The sequence below is a fragment of the Neodiprion pinetum genome, chromosome 5 (assembly GCF_021155775.2).
Source record: "Neodiprion pinetum isolate iyNeoPine1 chromosome 5, iyNeoPine1.2, whole genome shotgun sequence".
Taxonomy (NCBI): domain Eukaryota; kingdom Metazoa; phylum Arthropoda; class Insecta; order Hymenoptera; family Diprionidae; genus Neodiprion; species Neodiprion pinetum.
Window position 1 is genome coordinate 6316043 of NC_060236.1, and position 19871 is coordinate 6335913.

General features: G+C 34.9%; 1 protein-coding gene and 1 long non-coding RNA gene across 2 annotated transcripts in view; one reads left to right on the forward strand and one right to left on the reverse strand.

The window, feature by feature from the left end:
- The window catches only part of LOC124220114 (uncharacterized), a 90871-nt gene that overhangs the window by 26115 nt on the left and 44885 nt on the right, over positions 1-19871 (reverse strand). The gene's annotated exons all lie outside the window — the stretch shown is intronic.
- Positions 330-19434, forward strand: LOC124220109 (uncharacterized). Its single transcript, XM_046628570.2, has 6 exons — positions 330-1107; positions 12031-12160; positions 14063-14205; positions 14567-14696; positions 16178-16292; positions 16585-19434. The coding sequence occupies exons 1-6, from the start codon at positions 1044-1046 to the stop codon at positions 16702-16704; spliced, it is 702 nt and encodes a 233-aa protein (XP_046484526.1). The 5' UTR covers positions 330-1043; the 3' UTR covers positions 16705-19434.

The window sequence follows — 19871 nt, forward strand, 5'->3', positions numbered from 1 at the left end:
AAGATAAGGAATCGCGATGATCGTCGGGTTAATGACGTTGAAATCGAACGCTGATCGCGAGAGCTCAGCGGACTCTCTCGGCGCGTCATCTTACGTGTGAGTTGGCTTTTATTTTTCTCGTATTTTATTTTTTTTTTCTTCCCTTCTACCTTTTTCTTTACGAGACCGACGTGGCGCGGCGGAGAAAGAAAGAGATAAGTAGAGTCGAGTCGCCCCCCGCGTATAGAAATACCTAGCAGCGTTGGGTAGGATCGGCTGTTCGTTCTGAGCATGCGCGTTTCGCCTCTGAGAAATCCCGAAAGAGGTTTGAGAGAGCTTGGCTTGCCGCGAAAAGTCCAGTTGCCGTCAGTCAGTTGCGCGAACGGAGTGGCGAGACGAATCGTCGAATATAGAAATAAAAAATATCAAACGCCGCGCCGGCTTTCTTGTGTTTTCCTTAAAAAAAAAATACAAATAAAAAAAACCAATACCAAAAAACATTTGTATCTAATAAGCTCGAAGCAATAACCGCAGCACGGCGAGCGATAAGACCGAACGATATTGACGAAATTTAAATTTTCAAATTTTCAAATTTCGAACACTCGACCGCTCTTCGCTCCACCGCCAACGGTTTATCGCAACGCGGATTTGAGAGTCATAAAACCGCGCGAAATTTGTCAGTGACGGTTGTTTGTTTCAATTCCAATTTTACACACATTGTTGTAGAAAACTTTTAATAAAAAATTATATATACATATGTATGTATATCAGCTGAAAATAATTCGTCCAACCTTCGGTGAAGTAATCAACGTTCTTGTGTTTAACATATACACATATTGTATACACGTTTAATGAAACTGTTAATAAATTGTTCTGCAAGTTGATGCAGTGATAAATTTGTTTTTTGTGCAGCGTGTGAACGAACCACAGAGAAAACTTGCGGTACTTGTACGTTTTGTTAAACAAGACGGGAACATATTAATTTTCTGTGATAGATTGTCAACATTGCGATAGTTGTACGATATAACGTGTATTGCATAAATAAAACGTGACGCGTAGTCGACATGAAAAACTTCGTCGAAACTCAACTTTCTTGGCTCGCCCTTTTGTTGACAGCATTTTACTCCCGTGAGTATCGGACACGTGTTATGTTATCTATATGCATGTAATTTTTCGAAAACCTAACGAAAACGAAAATGTATGATCGGTTCATTGTTTTTCGTTTGATTCGACAGGCGAATGTACGTACACACATATATTATACATACCAACGAAGAAAAGTGAAGGAAGCTGGGAAATAACGACGAAGAGTCAATAAATTTCAATTTTAAAGATTCTGATATAATTATATATATATATCAATGGCTGGTAACTTGTATTGGAATGGAATTACGAAACCGCGTTTGGATTAAAATTTAATCGTTAACGAGAAGCGTCCGTCTGGCAAAATATGCGTACATGCATTTTTTATACTCTAATTCGCGTAGACATATTACGTAAGAAAAATTTGGTGAAAATATGAACAGTCGGCAACGTTGTCAGAGAGTTTGAATATCGTCAATTGCAAAACTGGGAAGCATAAGAAAAAAGAAATGCAAAATTGAAGGATTACCTCTCAAGAAAATGATTATTTCTTTAATTCTCGGTTCATTTAAGTCAATTCTTTAGTAAATTTATTTCATCGAGTTCTGTAATTAACGGCCTTAAGTCGATTCAAGTTTCACGATAAATCATAACATATAATAAAGGTGAAACGCAAGTTTGATTATACGCGGAAATTCGTCCTTACGTTTTGTTCGTATTTTAATCTCATATGTCATTGTCGATCTAAATAATCCGATAAATAAATGAAAAATACTCTGAGAATCATGACGCATCGCGTTGTTCGATCAGGAATTAAACAGATAAAGAACTATGCAGATGAAAAATTTTTACACAATTTTACGGTATCGATACTGAAAAATGTAACCGAAGTCTATGCGACATAATATGTAGAATTATTATTAGGGTAGCGCACGTGTCAGATTTTCCAAATCAAAGATACGATATTTGGAATCGTACATTTATAAAACGAGCAGCCAAGTAACTTGTTCGTTTCTTTTCTTTTCTTTTTTGTTTTATTAGTCTTTTTATTTTTCTTTTTTTTTTTTTTATGCTTCTTTTCGCCACACATAATCGAAAAAATGGCAACGCTCCAATTCAAAACGTACGTCGCAGTCAACAAGTTATATACATTTGACTTCCTGAACTTCTGACGTCGGTTGTTATTTCGTCCCTTCGACTCGTGAGCAAAACGAGAGGTGAAAAAAAGATAGAGAAAAAAAATAAAAAAAACAAAACCACGTACGGCATATAAATATAAATATATACTATACGTACATACACACACACACGTATATGTATATATAATCGGCGGCACCTTTCCCTGGTCCAAGAATAGACTCTCCGTATCCCCCACCGGTATTTGTCTCACGGCTTTTACTCGGGCACATTCGTGCTTGTATAAGTATACGGATTCTTTCTTACCTGAGCACGTGGCTCCTCAACGTCCGTTATATCGTACGATATGACGTCAGGCGTCTCCGGCTCTCCGATTGGTCGAAACAATGGGCGTGCGCGTCGCTCTCCCCCCTCCCCTTTCGACCAACGTCATTCCACATTTCTCACGCACACCTGCCCCCCCCCCCCCCCCTTCTTCGCCTTGACGTACACGTTCGACGAGAAATTAAACGGAGATGTTGTGTTTAATTGGCGAAATAACATTTATTTACCTTTAACCACGATATTGTATGGATATATATATATATATATATATATATATATATATATGTATCAGCGATGATGCTTCGAAAAAAGAGACTGAAGTTGGTAAACATTAACGTTAACGAAACGTAACGGGGAAATAAAAAATCACTAGTATGCAAATTTTATAGTGACTTTCAACCGGTCAAGTTTTCCAAATATGTTGTGTATATATATATATATGGATGTATATGTTTACTTCTCTCGTCTCGTCTTCGTCCGATTAAGAGATTAAAATTAGTGATGTTGGCGTGGTAATAAATAATAGATCGAAAGAAACAAAATTCATTGATTTATCATTTTACAACGATTTTTATAAGAGTTGACCTGTAACCTCCGTAATATTTGATGAGTGTATATTTTTGCTTTGATTGTGGATTTACGGTGAATTTCATACGATACTGAAATTCCGAGGTCAAGTTCCCCCCCCCCCCCCCCCCAGATAAAAACTTACCGTCACGTCAACGTTACGAATCTCAATCTCGAGCGTTTGATTTTCCATTACACTAACAGTTTTCTACTTGGAACGTCGACTGTTTAAATTACTTGTTGCTTTTCATTCTCCAAATCAAAATATAAATTCTGTCACCGTTTCTTTCTTCTCATGCGCCGAATTTAGGGAAGAGATCAGAATATGGTTGTGGGAGAAAAATGGAAAAATTATATTAGAAGAAGATTATCATTATTATTATTATCATCATAATACCTTAGGGGTGAAAATAGAAGAATAAGAAAACGAAGATGTAACACCTCCGTTAAATATATCGGAGGGGGGTAAAATTTTTACTTTATATCGTACGAGAAAGAATTTATCGCCGTACTGGGAGACCTTTTTCGCTTGCACACCGACACACGCACAAACACGACGCAAACTTTTTCTTTCTTTATAGTTTGCACACCTTGAACGAATTATTGTTCGGAGAAAATTTATGAACACTTTTTGCCTCTCGTCCGCTTATTACGTTTGAGCAACGAGAAGCGCGCGAGTTTGGAGGGGAGATTTCGAAGTATCCAAAACAATTCGACTTTTTCGCAAGGAAACTCGATTGCGGGAAAATTTGACGTTTCTCAGTTTGCATGAATAATAAAATTGTATCGTCGTTGTTACTCTGCAACCTCCTGACACGTTTGTCACATTCTTTCAGAGAAAAGTATTGCAACGATAAATATTTCCAGAGAAATGTTAACAACTGTTCGTAATATCCATTTTCTAATGCATATTTGCGCTTCTTAGGCATATACGTACGTACATATATATGATAAATTGTCGCCCGATTATAATAACATTGATTGATACTACAGGACCGTTTTATGCGACAGGTTTGCGACATATCCTCGGGACACCGTGCTCGACTTTACCTTTCATCGAAACTTGCGACAATAATGTATAATGAAAGAAACGATAACAAAAAAACAAAAAAATTAAAAAATAATGCAAGAAAATAAACAACCGACCAAGTACAACAATATCGAAGAGTGATGCAGATCTTGTGCAGCGGTGCATGTTTTACGATCATTCATATAATATATAGTTATAAACCGTATATTTCACCCCGTCATATTGTTATTTGGATAACAATTGGAGGTATAATAAGAAGGTAGAAAGAGAGTCGGGAAGATAGAGAGAGAGAGAGAAACGCGTGTCGCGTCGTATTCTTCGGTGTCTGCTTGGCATTGCGATGCGGGAATGTGGGGATGCGACGGCGGCAATGGTGATTGCCGACGGTGGTGTTGGTAACCCTGGATATTTATACACCGCGCGTAGAACATCGTACGATCTATTTCAGCCAATGAGAGAACGGCTTGCAACGTCGGCTGGCCTTGCGCCGAGCTACGCAGGCAAGGTGTGTAGGTTAGGTAGGTGTGTAAGGTTGGTAGGTGTGTAGGTGTTACACGAAATGCGTGGCTATTCACCTCGTACGCGCGTGAAACACGAGAACCATACTTGCGTTTGATCTCCGATGCACGGAAGTTTCTCACATGTACATACATGCGCGATATTTTAATATTCCTAGGGACTTTTCATGCATAAATTACGCAAGGGATTTTTTTTTTTTTTTCTTTTTTCATTATTCTTATCGCAGACGAAAGCTATAAGAGTGAATAATGAAAATTAGTCTCGGTAAATTACCGTATTTATCACGCAAATTTTCTTGCACAGAGTTATTATTCTCGCTGCGAGCATGAAACGTAAAAGTTTATTAATATATATATATATATATATATATATATATAGCCAATAATGGCAGAAACAAAAAAAAAAATTAGTAAAATAAGTGACATTGTTACTCGATCGGTGAATACTGACTATACATATAGCGTTCTCTTTGAGTTTGCTTCTTCTTTTCACAACTTCAAGTCAGATTAAGTTAGGTTAGGTTAGATTTCAGAGGATTTTTTCGGCGGGAAGAAACTGAGAGTTTGAAAGTTCGTACAAACGTCGAACAAAACGCCACGACGAATTTTCGGTGAAATAAAAAAATTTGGGATTCTCGCACCCAGTTTTCGGAACTGTCGAAAATTTGTTTAACCGCGTAATAAATAATGCAATTGTACAATAGACGTTATAACGGTAAATTCTGCGAACATGATTTACTTGAAACGAATCTAGCAGTATTATATGTATTTGTGTAACATTACGGTATACACCTGTGATATACCTATATTGCATGTGTACATATGTTATTATAATAAAACGTGATCTCCACACTATTTGCGATATTGTTTCTACGTATAGCGCGACGCAGAGTCGAGAATTACTGTGAATTTTGACGTATTATTTTCACCCTCTGTAACGGATGGGAGCAATTGTTTACTCTGCGTATAATCAACCGTGGAGCGAGCAAGGCAAAGAGAAAGAGAGAGTGCGAGTGAGAGTGAGAGTGAGAGAGAGAGAGAGAGAGAGAAGAGAGAGAGAGAGAGAGAGAGAGAGAGAGAGAGAGAGAGAGAAATGTTGACGAGAGACGCGGATTACGTAACTATCCAGAGTCTAGACTCGACTGTATATCACGTGTGGCGCCAACTTAAGGACGGTGCGTTCGAACGAATGGTTCGCGATTAGATTGCCAAAAGACCAGTTATTATGCCGAAACGGGGTCCGTCCGTGTTTTAGGCGCCGTTAATTCGATCGGGATGTTTATTTTTTGCTCTAATGTTTTTGAGGCCAATGTCGCGTTAACGGAATGTTAATTTTTCTTTTAAACTTGGCGAATCACTGTACAGATAGATACGTTAGTATGTATAAGATTTAAGCGTTTACAGTGTATCTAGTTACTATAATTTGTTACCGAAATATTATCCCAATTTTTTTGACCATCCTTACGGTCTACTGTTAAAAAAAAATTACAACCAATTATCTGCTGCTTCTGTGATGGAATTGAAAATGTTTGACATATTTTTATTTTTTTTTTTTCGAACACAAAGCATACTTTGACATGATTTGATAAAATATGTAACTAAAATTTGTGCGTACAATATGTAGAAGAAAAATTTTCTCCACGATTGGCAGATTGTTAACTGAATATCCTATGTATAAAATATGCATGTGTATTATAAATGTACTTATTATGCATTAATAACAAATTATCTCTTTGCATTCAAGGTTGACTGTAAACAATAATATTTTTCGATCTATCATGTGCAGATAAATGGATTATCATGATTTAAATAAAATCCTCACATCGCTGATTATAACCACAAATTCACGCAGCTTTAGAGTCTGTATTAATAATTCGATGAAGTGTTCGATCAGCTGCATTCGTCAAATCGCACGTAATTAATTATAGATCTAATATTATCGCAATCGCGTATTGCGTACATTATACACGTAGAGACCCGGAGTGTTCGTTTTTTATTTCTTGCCACGTGTAAAATTTTTCAACCGTCCGAATAGAAGGATTTATTACGCGTCTGGATTCGAGAGTCTTGCGCCTGCAAAATGACATGAAATATATATATATATATTTTTTTTTTATATTTTCAAACGGTGGAGTTTAAAAAACCAAAAACTTTATCTACGTCCATATCATTTGCAAACAAAGTCTTTCGAGTTAACGAGGCCAAGCCGAGTAATATTTGTCTCTTGTAATTTAATTTCAAGCTTTTTGATTCACCTTATCTCGTGACAAAACGATTATAATCAGTTTAAATTCTCCTTAATGTGGTTATATCAAACGTGCATATTCCGTACGAAAATTGTTATTCGACATGTACACATGCACCTGTATAAAAATTGAACAACTGATAGCAAAAGAGGCCAAATTGCGTAATATTTACGTATTATAATAATCAAATTATCTCTCGGCGGCTCTAGTCAGTAAATATGATTTATACGCTTCGATAACTCTTCGAAAAATAAAAATTCTAATTATTCGATAATCAAATTGAATTTGGATAATCGCAAACATGGTCCATAGCATGCCAACACTTCACACATTTCCGCGACTCGATTCGAATATACATATAAAAAATATATTTTCATTAAGCTCTGATCTTGTCACAATCTTTTCCTACTTCCTAGATATAATACGAATGAAGAAGTTACACGACAAATATAATACATTTTCTAATTAAAATCTTTCATCGCGTCAGTTATCTCTGTCCGTTGTATGTCTTAAACTTTATATGCTTCTATTTGCATGGTTTTTTTTTTTTTTTTGGTTTTGTTTTTCCTTCTCGCACATGCTGATATTATATATCACGATAATCATAGTTTGTCATATGACATATATTATATAACCGAGTATCGAATAAGCCGACGACCCTCTTAGGCATATGTTCTAGAGTGTTGTGTAACGAATCCGATAAGATATAAAATTCGTACTACCCACTTCAGCGGGTGTGGTAAAACGTGTAACGGATATTATATACAATTATACTGACCGCGATAAATTTGAGGGACGGACAAATCCGGGGACAATTAATCGCCTACGGTATAAATGCTTCAGGACACAGACGGATACGTGTTAGGTATATGGAAAGGGTGCATTATACCAGGTTGAATGGGGTGAATTCACCCTTTGAACGATAAATCGCTTCGCGCGCCTCTACAATATATACCATATATGTATATATATCATATCTACATTATAGGCATAGATACGTGCATGAATGCAGGCTTAAAGTGCGTAGAGATTATACTATGAAAGGGTCATCGAACGCCCTGCAAGAGACGATAACGAACCTCTCATCCGTTTATCTAATATTAGATATTAACTTTTGTAAGTTAACAATTTACCTGACCCAAATAAAATTGAAATTATATATATATATATCTATATACAAATATGTATATATAATATTGTTTTGCGGTATGCAAAGTCGAAAGTTTTTTCTTCGATATAGATAGGAAAAGAATTGATCTCGTTGATCCCGACTTGAATCGACTAAATTGCACTTTATAAGTCGATTTTGAATGAACAGAATTGCGTTTGTAAGATGCGCATATCTCGCATATTTGTATATACAGTATAATATGTATGTATAATACTATACCAATGTACAAACGCTGCGAATAGTTGAGCAATTGGGTAAATGTGTATATGTATACGTGGTATTTACGTCATCCTTACGCCCCCAGCAGATTGGCAGTGATCGATCACGTACAACGCACATGTCGGCAGAAGTAATAAAAGAAAGATATTTAATAATAGAATTTCATCAGTTTCATTCTATGGGGAAGTTCTATTCACCGGCATGAGATAAAAACCTATACGTTGGCAAAGAGATTTTCCATTAACTAAATTCGTGTGCTTTTTTATTTTTATTTTTTTATTTCTGTTTGATTTCTTCCCTTTATCACCCGTACCTCTCTTTCTCTCTCTTACTCTCTCTCTCTCTCTCTCACTCTCTCCCTCTCCCTCTTTCTCTCTGTATAAACACATTTCCAATTATTTTTTCCCTGCACCCCTCAATTCAATCTACATATATTATAAACACAAGCATCGAGAACCTTGCACATGCTCAATTACAAGTCAATAAACGGTACTCCTTCGATTTTCACCTTTGTATTACATAAAATTTTAACTACGATCTCTATAGCGAACTCTTCAACTTTTTTTTTTTTTTTTTTTCGTTTAATTGAATAATTTCTATCACTGTAATTTGTTACATTTTTTGTTCATTCGCGTGATTTTCTTTTTTGAGGGGAGGGGGGGGGGGGGGGGGGTTATCACTGTTTCAAACGCGAATCCCATTGCGCACTACATCGCACTAATCGACTCCAATATAGCGTGCATGCAGATCGCACTGCAGTTGATACATGCATTATTATATTATATATAGCGCATCGATGCTGTCCATGCCTGTATGTTTTGTACGCAACCGTATATGTATATCTGAAATGTAATCAATATTCGATTACCGCCAAAGTGTAATCTCAAGCCAGTCCTGTTCGAAACGGGAACAAAAACGGAGACTTTTTTTGGCTTTTTTTTTTTTTGTTTGTTTTGTTTTTCGCTTTTGCCACAGGTGTATAATCCCACCGCTGTTCTTCGCAGTGTATTAGGCAAATATAGGTATACAACATGAAAACGGATATCGCAAAGTTTGTCGAATAATGAGCAAAAAAAGCTTACGGGTATTCATTAGTTCTAGAATATAATAGTCGGATACCTATATTGTGCAACGAGGAGGGAAACTCGGTATTTTCGGACCGAGCTTAAGTTTGCAATACGAGTCGTAGGCGAAGTCGAAGCCGAGTATTGAAAATACGCGAAGCGAAAATACCGTTGCATTCGTTATACCAACAAGAGCACGAAATTGAGGTTAGGGTCGCGTAATGTCAGATTTATTCGCTACGACGCGTGCGCGCCGTGCGGAAAATTCCAGTGTTAACTCCTAGGGCTTGAAAATGGTCTTTTCATTACTCCGCGCATGCGCATTCGCAGACTCGCGCTGCCGCCGTCATAGAAACGAGTAATTTGTGTACGGAAAAACGCGTAAAATATGCTCGCGTAATATAAAAGCATTTACCGTTTAATGCGCAATACACACGCACGTATCGTAACGTAAGTCGTTTTATCAAATGCTGCATACAATATATGTATAATATCGTTTTGTAACAGCGCGTCGTTTTGCACGCGCGATGATCATCGTTATGGGAGTTTAACAGTGTGATAAATGATAATAACGTCGTAGAGAGAATGAGGAAAAAAATTTACTTCTCCGCAGCTTTGATCGTTAAATTCTATGCGAGAATGAAAATCGTAGTAACGTAATACGCGTATAAAGCAGACGGCATTTTGATTCCGCACTTGTAACAATAACCGAGATACAGAATTGTTGCAACTTTGTAACAAGGAGCACGGATTTAGTTTGTTGAACTATTACATTGTACAATACACGCTTCGGGGTCTTTTTGTGCGTATATCTTCATTACGTACGGTATGAAAACTCGAATAACAGCCGCACTTTTATTATCCATCCGGTGCGGAAAGCGAAGCGGGGTTAGATATTATATCTTACTCTCTGTTACTGTTGCAGACGATAGGGAAATAATTTTCAACGATTTATCGTTGCTTGTATTTTACAGCTATTGAAAATAACAATCCTCCAGCAACGATCATAATTTTCGTATAAAAATTCACTGCAAGGAAAATCATTGATAACCTCTACAGAGAAAATATGATAAAACAAGTAACACTGTTGTAAACGAATTTTATTCAGAATCTGGAATTTATTGAATCTATTACGGTAGAAAAATTCTCAGTTACGCGCGAGATTCGATTCACAATTTTTTTTTTTTGTATATATAATGAATATTTCCGTGCGATAAAATATCGCAAAATTATTGTTTACACTGTAAATCTTGCATTAAAAGATTTCTGTCATTAATTCTATATATATATTATAAGGCTCTCGAACAGTAACCGGAAAGTTTCTGCAATTAATTTCCTCTCTTTAATTAATTCACTCTCTCTCTCTCTCTCTCTCTTTTCTCTCTTTCAGAAACAATTTCTCATCACACTGCAACTAATTGCATAAAGTATATATAATATATATATATATATATATATATATATATATTCGCGCTAATAAATAAGCTGCAGGTAAACAAAACCCATTAAATCCCCGTTAAATCCACATCAAGTATAATAATTTGAACGGATGGTTTTTCCACGGGTGTGCAAACAGGTAGACGATGGGTTAAACCATAATTCACAATATCGCATTCATGCGTCATAATTAATTAACTCTCGAGTCTGCTCCCCTCATCACGTGTAACCTCGCGCTGTACGAATGCACAGTTTCTATGTTTTAACGCGGTTAAAAAACGAAAACAAAAACAAATGAAAAAAAAACGTAAAACTTTCGTGCTAATATGTTTCTAAAAAATGCAGCAGAGCATGGAAACGAAACTGTACGTAATTCCCGGTGCAATTCTACTAGATTAACGCTAAAACGTTGAGAAAAGGGGAAAAAGAGACGGAGGAGAGCCTCGCGTCAGGTTGCATTAAAGTCTACAAAAGTATGCGGAGCTTACACGGAGCTTAACTCTGTCAAACATTTGCGAACGGATCCTTGGAGGATTTTCGTAGAAGACTTGACAACCCAGCCAAGGAATCGGTTTAAAATTTATTCCACAAATTTTATTACGTAAATATCAAAGAAGAAGGAAAAACGAAGGGATAGAGAATTTTTAACTCAATTACTGCACATTGCGTTATGTTTTCATCGTTTTAAATTCGGTTCATCCAGAATTACAGACGTCACGGATGCTAGGGCGTAGGTACTGTAAGTGTGCTGAGTCGGAGAATTTAGCCTGCTGCTGGTTGGTATAGAATACCGTCCGGAAATAGAGCGAGAGAAGGCTTATTATATATGTATACTGTACATATACGAGACTCGTAGAAGAGTCTAGACTCCTAGAGAATAGAGAGTGCTGTGCCGTTAATTCGTTTGTCAGGTTCAGGAGTTTGTATATTTGAACGTTGCGTGAAATAAATATTAATTACTTCGAAACTTGGAACAACCTGAAATTCAGTAAAACCGCAATACGCATATGCATTGAAAAACTCATATTTATGAAATGTCGGGAAAAACTAGGTTTTAGGTCCTTGAAATTTTGGAAATGTCATGGTTTTTTTTCCCCAAAAATTGGTGGCCACCCTGTCCAACGTTTAGTCACCTAAATTTCTCGAGTTATTAACTTCAGCCTCATATCCGAATTCACCTGCATACCGAATCCGCAAATCTATAGATATTCGATAATTTCTTTAACGATCCGCTTTTTTTCTCGTTCTGTTACAGTGCTGGCAAGCTGTCGAGGCGAATCATGCGGACCAGAAGAATTGGCACGATGTGCAAGACCGTTGCAAACCCTCTCAAGCGACTGGTCAGAATTGGTTACTACGAAGGAACAACTCCAACGAGTCTGCATGTAAGTAAAACATCGAAACGCACAAATACTCACCGAATCCTAAAGTGTATAAAAGTTAAAAATAAGGAAACACTGGAAAATGAAATTGTAAATATAATAAAAGGAACTTGAATGACTCGGATATTCTATAAGGGTAAGTAAAGTTAGTTCGCGCCTTTGGAATCGTCTGAAATTTTGTGAACCATGACAAACAATCATACTCGTGTGTTTGTGTTCTGAAAAGCCAACTTCTGTGAAAGTCACAAGGAAATTGTAAAACGATGATTCGTTTCCTCAATCTTTCGTTGCATCAACGTCACCAACTTCAGCTTTGTAACATTCTTCGAAACAACGTGATAAAACAATCGATATTAATAAACGAAATAATTGTAAATCGTTGCGAAGCACTTTAAAAATAACCCAAAATAATTTCAATCAATTAATATCCCGTTTCATTTTTATCTTACAATCGCGTCTTTCCGTTCATTTTCATTTCACCGAGTGATTTTCCATTGATTTTCAATGATCTTCCGACTTTCCGGACAAGTTCGACCGATTCCCAGTGACTCGTTGCACACATTCTCTGAGATTCTATCCAAACCGGAGTTAATTAAGGATCGTCCAGAACGGTTGAAAAGTCATTGGAAATCACTGGGAAATCTTCTCTGAATCTTCACTAAAATTCTTGTCTACCCCGAAGCACTAAAAGTTTTGCATGAACATTTCTAACTACGGCATACGTTATACGCCCGTAATAATCCGGCCTTTGTAACCGGAAGTTGGTACTAAGATATCAAGTTTTCGAATCAACTCTCGGTCCTGGGGTAGAAACGAGGCGGATAATAACATGATGAATAAAGTTTCAACCCCAACGGTCGTTTAACGTCGGAACTGGTAAAGATACGGAACCGGAGCTCATACATTGTTCAACCTGTTCGTCTTATTGTCAGATTAGGTACAATAAACCATTTTTTAACGCGTCTCGAATATAAAGTCGTCAAATCCAACGTCAATTGAGAAATTTAATTGTAGGTATAGCGATGCGGGTCTCTATTTGCATAAAAAAAAAAGAAATTTAAACGAATAAATTATATTTGTTATGCAAACGATATTTGGTCTTATTTTTTTATATCTTATTTCTATTCGACAAACAATCCAAGTGCAATTAGGTCAGATTGCAAACTGCAACAATATATATATATATTGTTTTTCACCATTATCTTTTTTTTTTAGTGCTAAAAAATGGAAAAATACTAATCAAAAACTAATGTTTTGTATGCCTTGTTTAATTGTAATAACAAATTGATTATTTTTTCTCTTTGATGCCGAAAAACCGAATTATATAGAGTTGAAAAATCGCAATCGATTTTATCCGCATCGTCTCGTATCAATCCAATTTTTCCCTTGATAATGCAAGCGCGGAAATTGCGGTCCGCATCCGCCGTATATCCTCCAAGATAGATACTCTAGAATCTAGGATATAATACTGAGGGATCCTTTTCAGTTTTACCCCCAAAGGATCGAGGCCTGCTGCCCGATTTAGACCGTAATAAACGATCGAGTCATTAGCATTCGGGATTGAAAGATTCTTATCAGAGTTCGTATTAATCGGGGCTTAAATATCGAACGACGTTATCGCTCCGCGGTGATTTTTCTTTACATTTCTTCCCGCATTTCTCAATTTCCGTTAATCTTTCGACTCGATCCTGACGTATATTGTAACATAATAGAACTTGATCGCGCGTAAACGATTTTGAAATGTTACGTATAACTGCAAACGCTGTAATAAAACATATAAAACGATATTCTTTTTTATCTTTTTCAATTCTTTTTAAAATATCTTGTCTAGACTCTTTTTTATTTGTTGCTTAATCAACAATGTTATTAATCGAAAACGTGTTTCTTTGTTTACGTTACGTACAGAGAACTATCGTCGGCGGTGTCGTGCATAAAAAGGTACACCGCTCAATGCATGAACGAACCTCAACGGCAACACTTCAACGAACTTTACGTAGACGTGAATACAGCGATAATGGAACTCTGTCAGGAGGGACCTTATCAAGACAGTGAGTATGAAAGATAATATTATCGTATCTGTGTATTATTTGTATATTTGAAAAAAATTTCCCTTCTACTTGTATACATTATAAATATTTATGCTCGATATTTGACATTACGTACAATAACCGCCAACAAGACTTGAATTACGCCAACGAGTTAATTAACCGTTATAATTACGATCATTTTCGTGATTATGATAAATAAAATTTGTCATTAGTCGCAGTGATTTTTTTTCCCTCCATACCTCTCAACGCTTGACCCGTTAAAATATTTGTACATGCGAAAATGTTTGATTGAATCGAACGATCGATTTGCTTGTCGGAGAAAAAAAAAAAAAATTATCATCACTTTCATCGCGTGTTTCAGATTTTCTAAAACACATGCCGTGCATGCAACAAGTCAAACCGCAATTCGACAGCTGTTCGCATAAATATACAGCCCAGATGCAGGAGATGGCTGTTATCAAGCCCAACGAACCAATGAAAGAGATTTGCTGGTGAGTTGAATCAAATTGAATACTACTGTCGTTACTATTATATGAAATAAACTAAAATAAAACAATATGTGCAGCAAAAAGTTGACGTCGAGTATTGATTGAGTTTAAAAAATTGATATAGTTGCGGAAAGAAAGGGGTTTAAAAAATTTTATAATTCCTATATATATATATATATATATATTGTATAGGAGAGGTAATTGCGATGAAATGACAATTCTTACGGTATATAATTCTTTCGACGGGCATAAAATTTTTTCATCCTTTTTTTTTTTATCGGCCGTGACCGTCCAATTAAGTCGGCAGTTATTTTCAGCGACGCTACGGTCAATGAAACAATTATGTATACCTTGTAGTCTTGCACGGCCTTGTTAATCAGAATTATACACGAGAATTATTGTGGAATACTGGAATAGCTGCGAGTCGTGACGTCATCGTGCGCATACATCTCGGTCGCATTAAGCTCAATTGAAGCAATTTAATCCGACTTCTAGTTCAGCCTGATGTTTTGTGAATTTTACGCGACAACAAAAAGAAATAAATCGTGTATAATTCACGTATGTAATTTGATAAGCGTAAATTTGACCGAGAAAATTAAAATGTCCCTCGCGCAGTTAAATTTAAATACTTGTTTACAACGAATATGAAAGAATTATTTGTAACATCGTCGGGTTCTTGATAAATCGGCGAATTTTAGAGATGAAAAAAATTGCCAAAATCAATATACCCCAGATTCAAGTTGTTTGCGGAAATTTTTCATTTTTAAACATCCTGTGAGCTTTGAAATTATTTTTTACCTTCAATAGCGTGAGATAAGATTTCAAACGAATTCGATACGATCAGATTTGAGACAGAGCTTTTCTGTCACTTTTTTTCAAGTTTACATAATAAATCATAATTCTGCATTTGTTTTCTTCCGTGTTCTCCGTATCTGTAATAAGTTGATTATCCTTTTAATTTTAAATTTGAATATTCTCAAAGATTTTTGTTTTCGGAAATCTACAATTATAATTTCCTCCGAAAATTGAGTTTCCTTTTCCTCTTCCTCCCTCGCTTCATTTCTTTGGACGTAATTAATTTCCCTAAACGAAAAAAAAAATAAATAAAATAAAAAAAAATAAATAAATGAAATAAAAAAAAAAAAAAAAGAATTCGTTCGTCTCGCCGTTGTTTTTAAAATCACATTACCTCCTCGACGATTAATTCAACCATCGAGACCGCGGCGACGAATTTTCGGCTCGATTTTAACCGGCTAAAATTTCGTTAATTAATCCCCAATTAATCGCCCTTTCGCCCTTGACGTAATCGAATTTTTGCGCAATCTACGCATAGGAAAAAATTTCACTCGATACCGCAGCGAGAGTAAAATGAATTGAATAAAAATTGACAGTTGTGTAAGAATTTTTTTTTAATTCGGTAAGCTTGATTTTATAACTCGACAATTTTATTAAATTATTTTTTTTCTCCGTCCTTCTCGTTACAGTTCATTCCAAAATTATCTCGACTGTTCGTATCGCACGGTGTTGGTAAAATGCGGCGAGGAAACCGCTACTTTTACAAAAGAATTCTTCGATAGAACATCTTCCTCTCTGATCAAGGTAAGCTGCCACAATAATCGCAATATTCGCCTGTATTCTGCAACCCACTTTTACAATAAACTGTATTCAATGCTGTTCGTTGAAGTTTCGGGATAAATTATAATTTTTTTTTGTTCCTCTTATTCTTCTTCTTGTTGTTCGAACAAAGTATCAGCGTGTTCTAGTTTTTTTATTTGCCACATTTTTTCATTTTTCAACCCGTCGACAAGTCTCGAAAGATTACGAGACGTTTTTTCCGAAATTTTCATTTCGCTTCATTCGAAATAAGTATCTTTTTTTATTTCCGTTACAGAAACATTGCGAAAAGTTCCCGATCAAGAAATGTCTGTCTAGTTCAGGAGCCGTAGCCAAAACCGAAGGACTATTTTTATCGATAGTTTTACTCACAGTCGGCAGATACTTATTCCTCTAAGCTTTCGACACCGACTCATCGAATCAAACAACCAAAAAAAAAAAACAAAAACAAAATGGAAAAGAAAGGATGTTCATCGGTGAATTAAACGCTGGCACAACGTTTAAATATTGTTACGCCTTATACATATATATATAAACACACACACGTATATGTATGTATGTATGCAAATGTACATTTTTGACTTAATTAGGTACGAACATAAATATGATTGAGCGATTTCTCGGTATATTATTTGCGCGTGCAGTGAATGCAATGGTACAAATAATAATCGTGAAAGAATCGCATTTTGAAATTGCTTCATTTATAATTGTATTTATGCTTTATTGTTCAATTTTGTTTGTTTTTTTTTTTTTTTTTCAACTTTTTTTCTTTCAGCGAAACATCGTATACCATGTATAGTAAATACGTGTATACTGCTCGTAATTGTTACATTATTGTGAAATAAGAGAAGACAAAGTGAGACAGCGATAAAGATGAGGAAAAAGATGGAAAGAAAATGTTTTGCATCGAAATGTATAAAATTGTCGCGAATATGTACAGCGATTTGCAGGAAATTGAAACGTCCGATAGTTTGTATTTGTAAAAAGTTTTAAAATAGAGTATATTGTACTGTTAATAGGAAAGGAAAAAAACGTCGTAAAATCAAGATGAAAACTTGGAAAGACAAAATTGACGCAACAAAGAATAATCCAGATATCGTGTATTCAATTGTTATTTTATTTTTTATTTTTTTTTCACTTTCTTTTCCATCTTTCTCTTTTAAATCATTTTCTTTTTGTCTATGCTTTCTTATCCCGCTATCTTTGTCAGATGTATTTATATTCTTTTTGATCGATGATAAAGAGACGATGATAATAATAAGGTATACATGTAATATGAACCAACAACTCACGTTGAATCTCAGTGACCGCTTTTCCTTTTTTTTTTTTTTTTATTCTTTTTAAGCGGTCGTGTGCACGACTGACATTTATTCCTGTGTAAAAAACGCTTTACCATTAAATACATAATAGTAATAATATAATAATAATAATAATAATAATAATAATAACAACAACAATAATAAGCTTGTCAGTGAGATCGGGTTCACTTTAAACGGAAGTATACGTTTCAAATTTGTCCGTCGACATATTCAGTCAGTATGATAATCATCACCGTCATTTACACACAAACGTAATATTATGTATAAGCATGTACAGTATATATATATATATATATATATACACACACACATACACATACACACACACACACGCGTTATTTTACGTATGAAAAATATCATGTTTAATTTATTTCATTAGCGCATGAAACGATCATTCTCGAGAAAAAAATGAAATAAAAAAAACAAGAAACACCTCAGTTTTCCCAAAAATATTAGTAACGAAGAGAGACTGTATAAAATGGGATAGAAAAAAGAAAAAAAGAAAAGAAAAAAAAAACACTCTTCTGTCCGCTACTCCCATCTCACCGGCAAGTTTCATTGTTACAAGTAATTAAGTTATATATTTATAGGCATAATTGTAAATTATAGTCCTAATTAACGATACAGTATAACAAAATTCAGCTAGACTGTAGCGGGATTGGAATTTCGTCAATTTCATACATTCTCCACGGGTAAAATACAATAGGCACACACGCATGAATCGTATACCAATCGCAAATTGTACGTAAAAGTGTGAAATCAGAAAAAAATCAAGAAAAAAAAAAACCAAAAAAAAAAAATATGCATGGTATAGAAGTGCGTTAATTTTTAGCTATTCGTAATAGTTTGTAGATAGATAAACGAATGTATCGATTCGTCGAGCGAAAAGTGAACGAAAACGCACATTTATTTACACACACCTTACCCGTATAATCTACCCTATCATTTACGCATCATTCGCAAATATTGTTCAAGGTTATCGAACTGTCGTCATCTCGGCATTAACGATACATTAATAATAATAGTAATAGTAGTAATAATAATAATAATAATAATTTCGGTCGATTTATTTTGTACTGTGTACATAAAGGGATTATTATTATATATTTTAACGATGACGATGATCGAAATTCCATCAGTATGTAAGCTTCGAATATATTATTCGGAGTGTATCGATCAATTTTTCGCATGCGATTGCTTCGCTGATACAGCGCGTATTATTTTATCGTTTATACATGTACTCGGAGAGACTCCTCGCATTACGCCATGCAGCATAAACTTCATTTGCAAAAAGACAAAAAATTAAAAAAAAATAAAAAAAATTGGCGCACGGTATATCATAATATGAAATGAGGCATCCTTAAACGCGATATTAGAATGTAACGTAAAAAACAACATAGGTGATGCATAAATAAAAAATATAATGAAATGTGAAGAAGAGAGAAAAAATGTTCGTATTATTGCGTATAAAATAATACAATGATGATATCGAAAGAATCTTGTGTTTAATTTCAGGAAGTGATTGCAATTACAATAACGATACTACAAATATTTGCATGTTTCAAATCTTTACATCCATATATATGTAGTTTTGTTACTTGAAAACGAGAAAAACAAAAAATCCTATAGTATTATACCTTACATTATTATATACCTATGCCTACATTATTTTGTTAATACGCCATCGAATGTATCGAGGAGAATAAATTCGTTACTCCGCGGTTATATTTTTACGCCGTAGATTTGGAAAAGTAAAAAAAAGTGCAGATGCAAAGAAAGGAAAGTGGAAAAAAAAAGAAAAAGAAAAAGTAGACTGCTCAAGTTTTTTTATCCTTTGCCAATTTTTTATCTTCTCATAATTTCCAATTTCGTCGCATTTTTTTTAATTCATATGTAATAAAAATAGTAATAATAATAATAATAATACTAGTAACAGTAACAAGTTATCGGATCTACCGTATAGAATACGATGTAAAGTTAGTTTTGTGTAAAAGCAAATCAAAAACAGAAAAGAAAGAAACCGTTGACCAGATTTTCCGCAACCTCAAGAATAAAACCACGGTGTAAATTTATAGGATAATATTTATTTGTATATAATATGGAAATACGAACTTACGATATAGTAAATTCCCTTTCAATGTAAATAATGTCCTCCTATACACGTATAATTGTAGTGAAAACATTATTATTATTATAGATATAAATATAAATATAAATATAAATATATATATATATATATATTGTC

What these genes read in the sequence shown, in the direction of transcription:
- LOC124220109 (XM_046628570.2), top strand. Translation starts at nt 1,044, where the DNA reads ATGAAAAACTTCGTCGAAACTCAACTTTCTTGGCTCGCCCTTTTGTTG. An exon ending in CAACTCCAACGAGTCTGCAT is followed by an intron (nt 12,161 to 14,062) that starts GTAAGTAAAACA and finishes CGTTACGTACAG; the next exon opens with AGAACTATCGTCGGCGGTGT. An exon ending in CCAATGAAAGAGATTTGCTG is followed by an intron (nt 14,697 to 16,177) that starts GTGAGTTGAATC and finishes TTCTCGTTACAG; the next exon opens with TTCATTCCAAAATTATCTCG.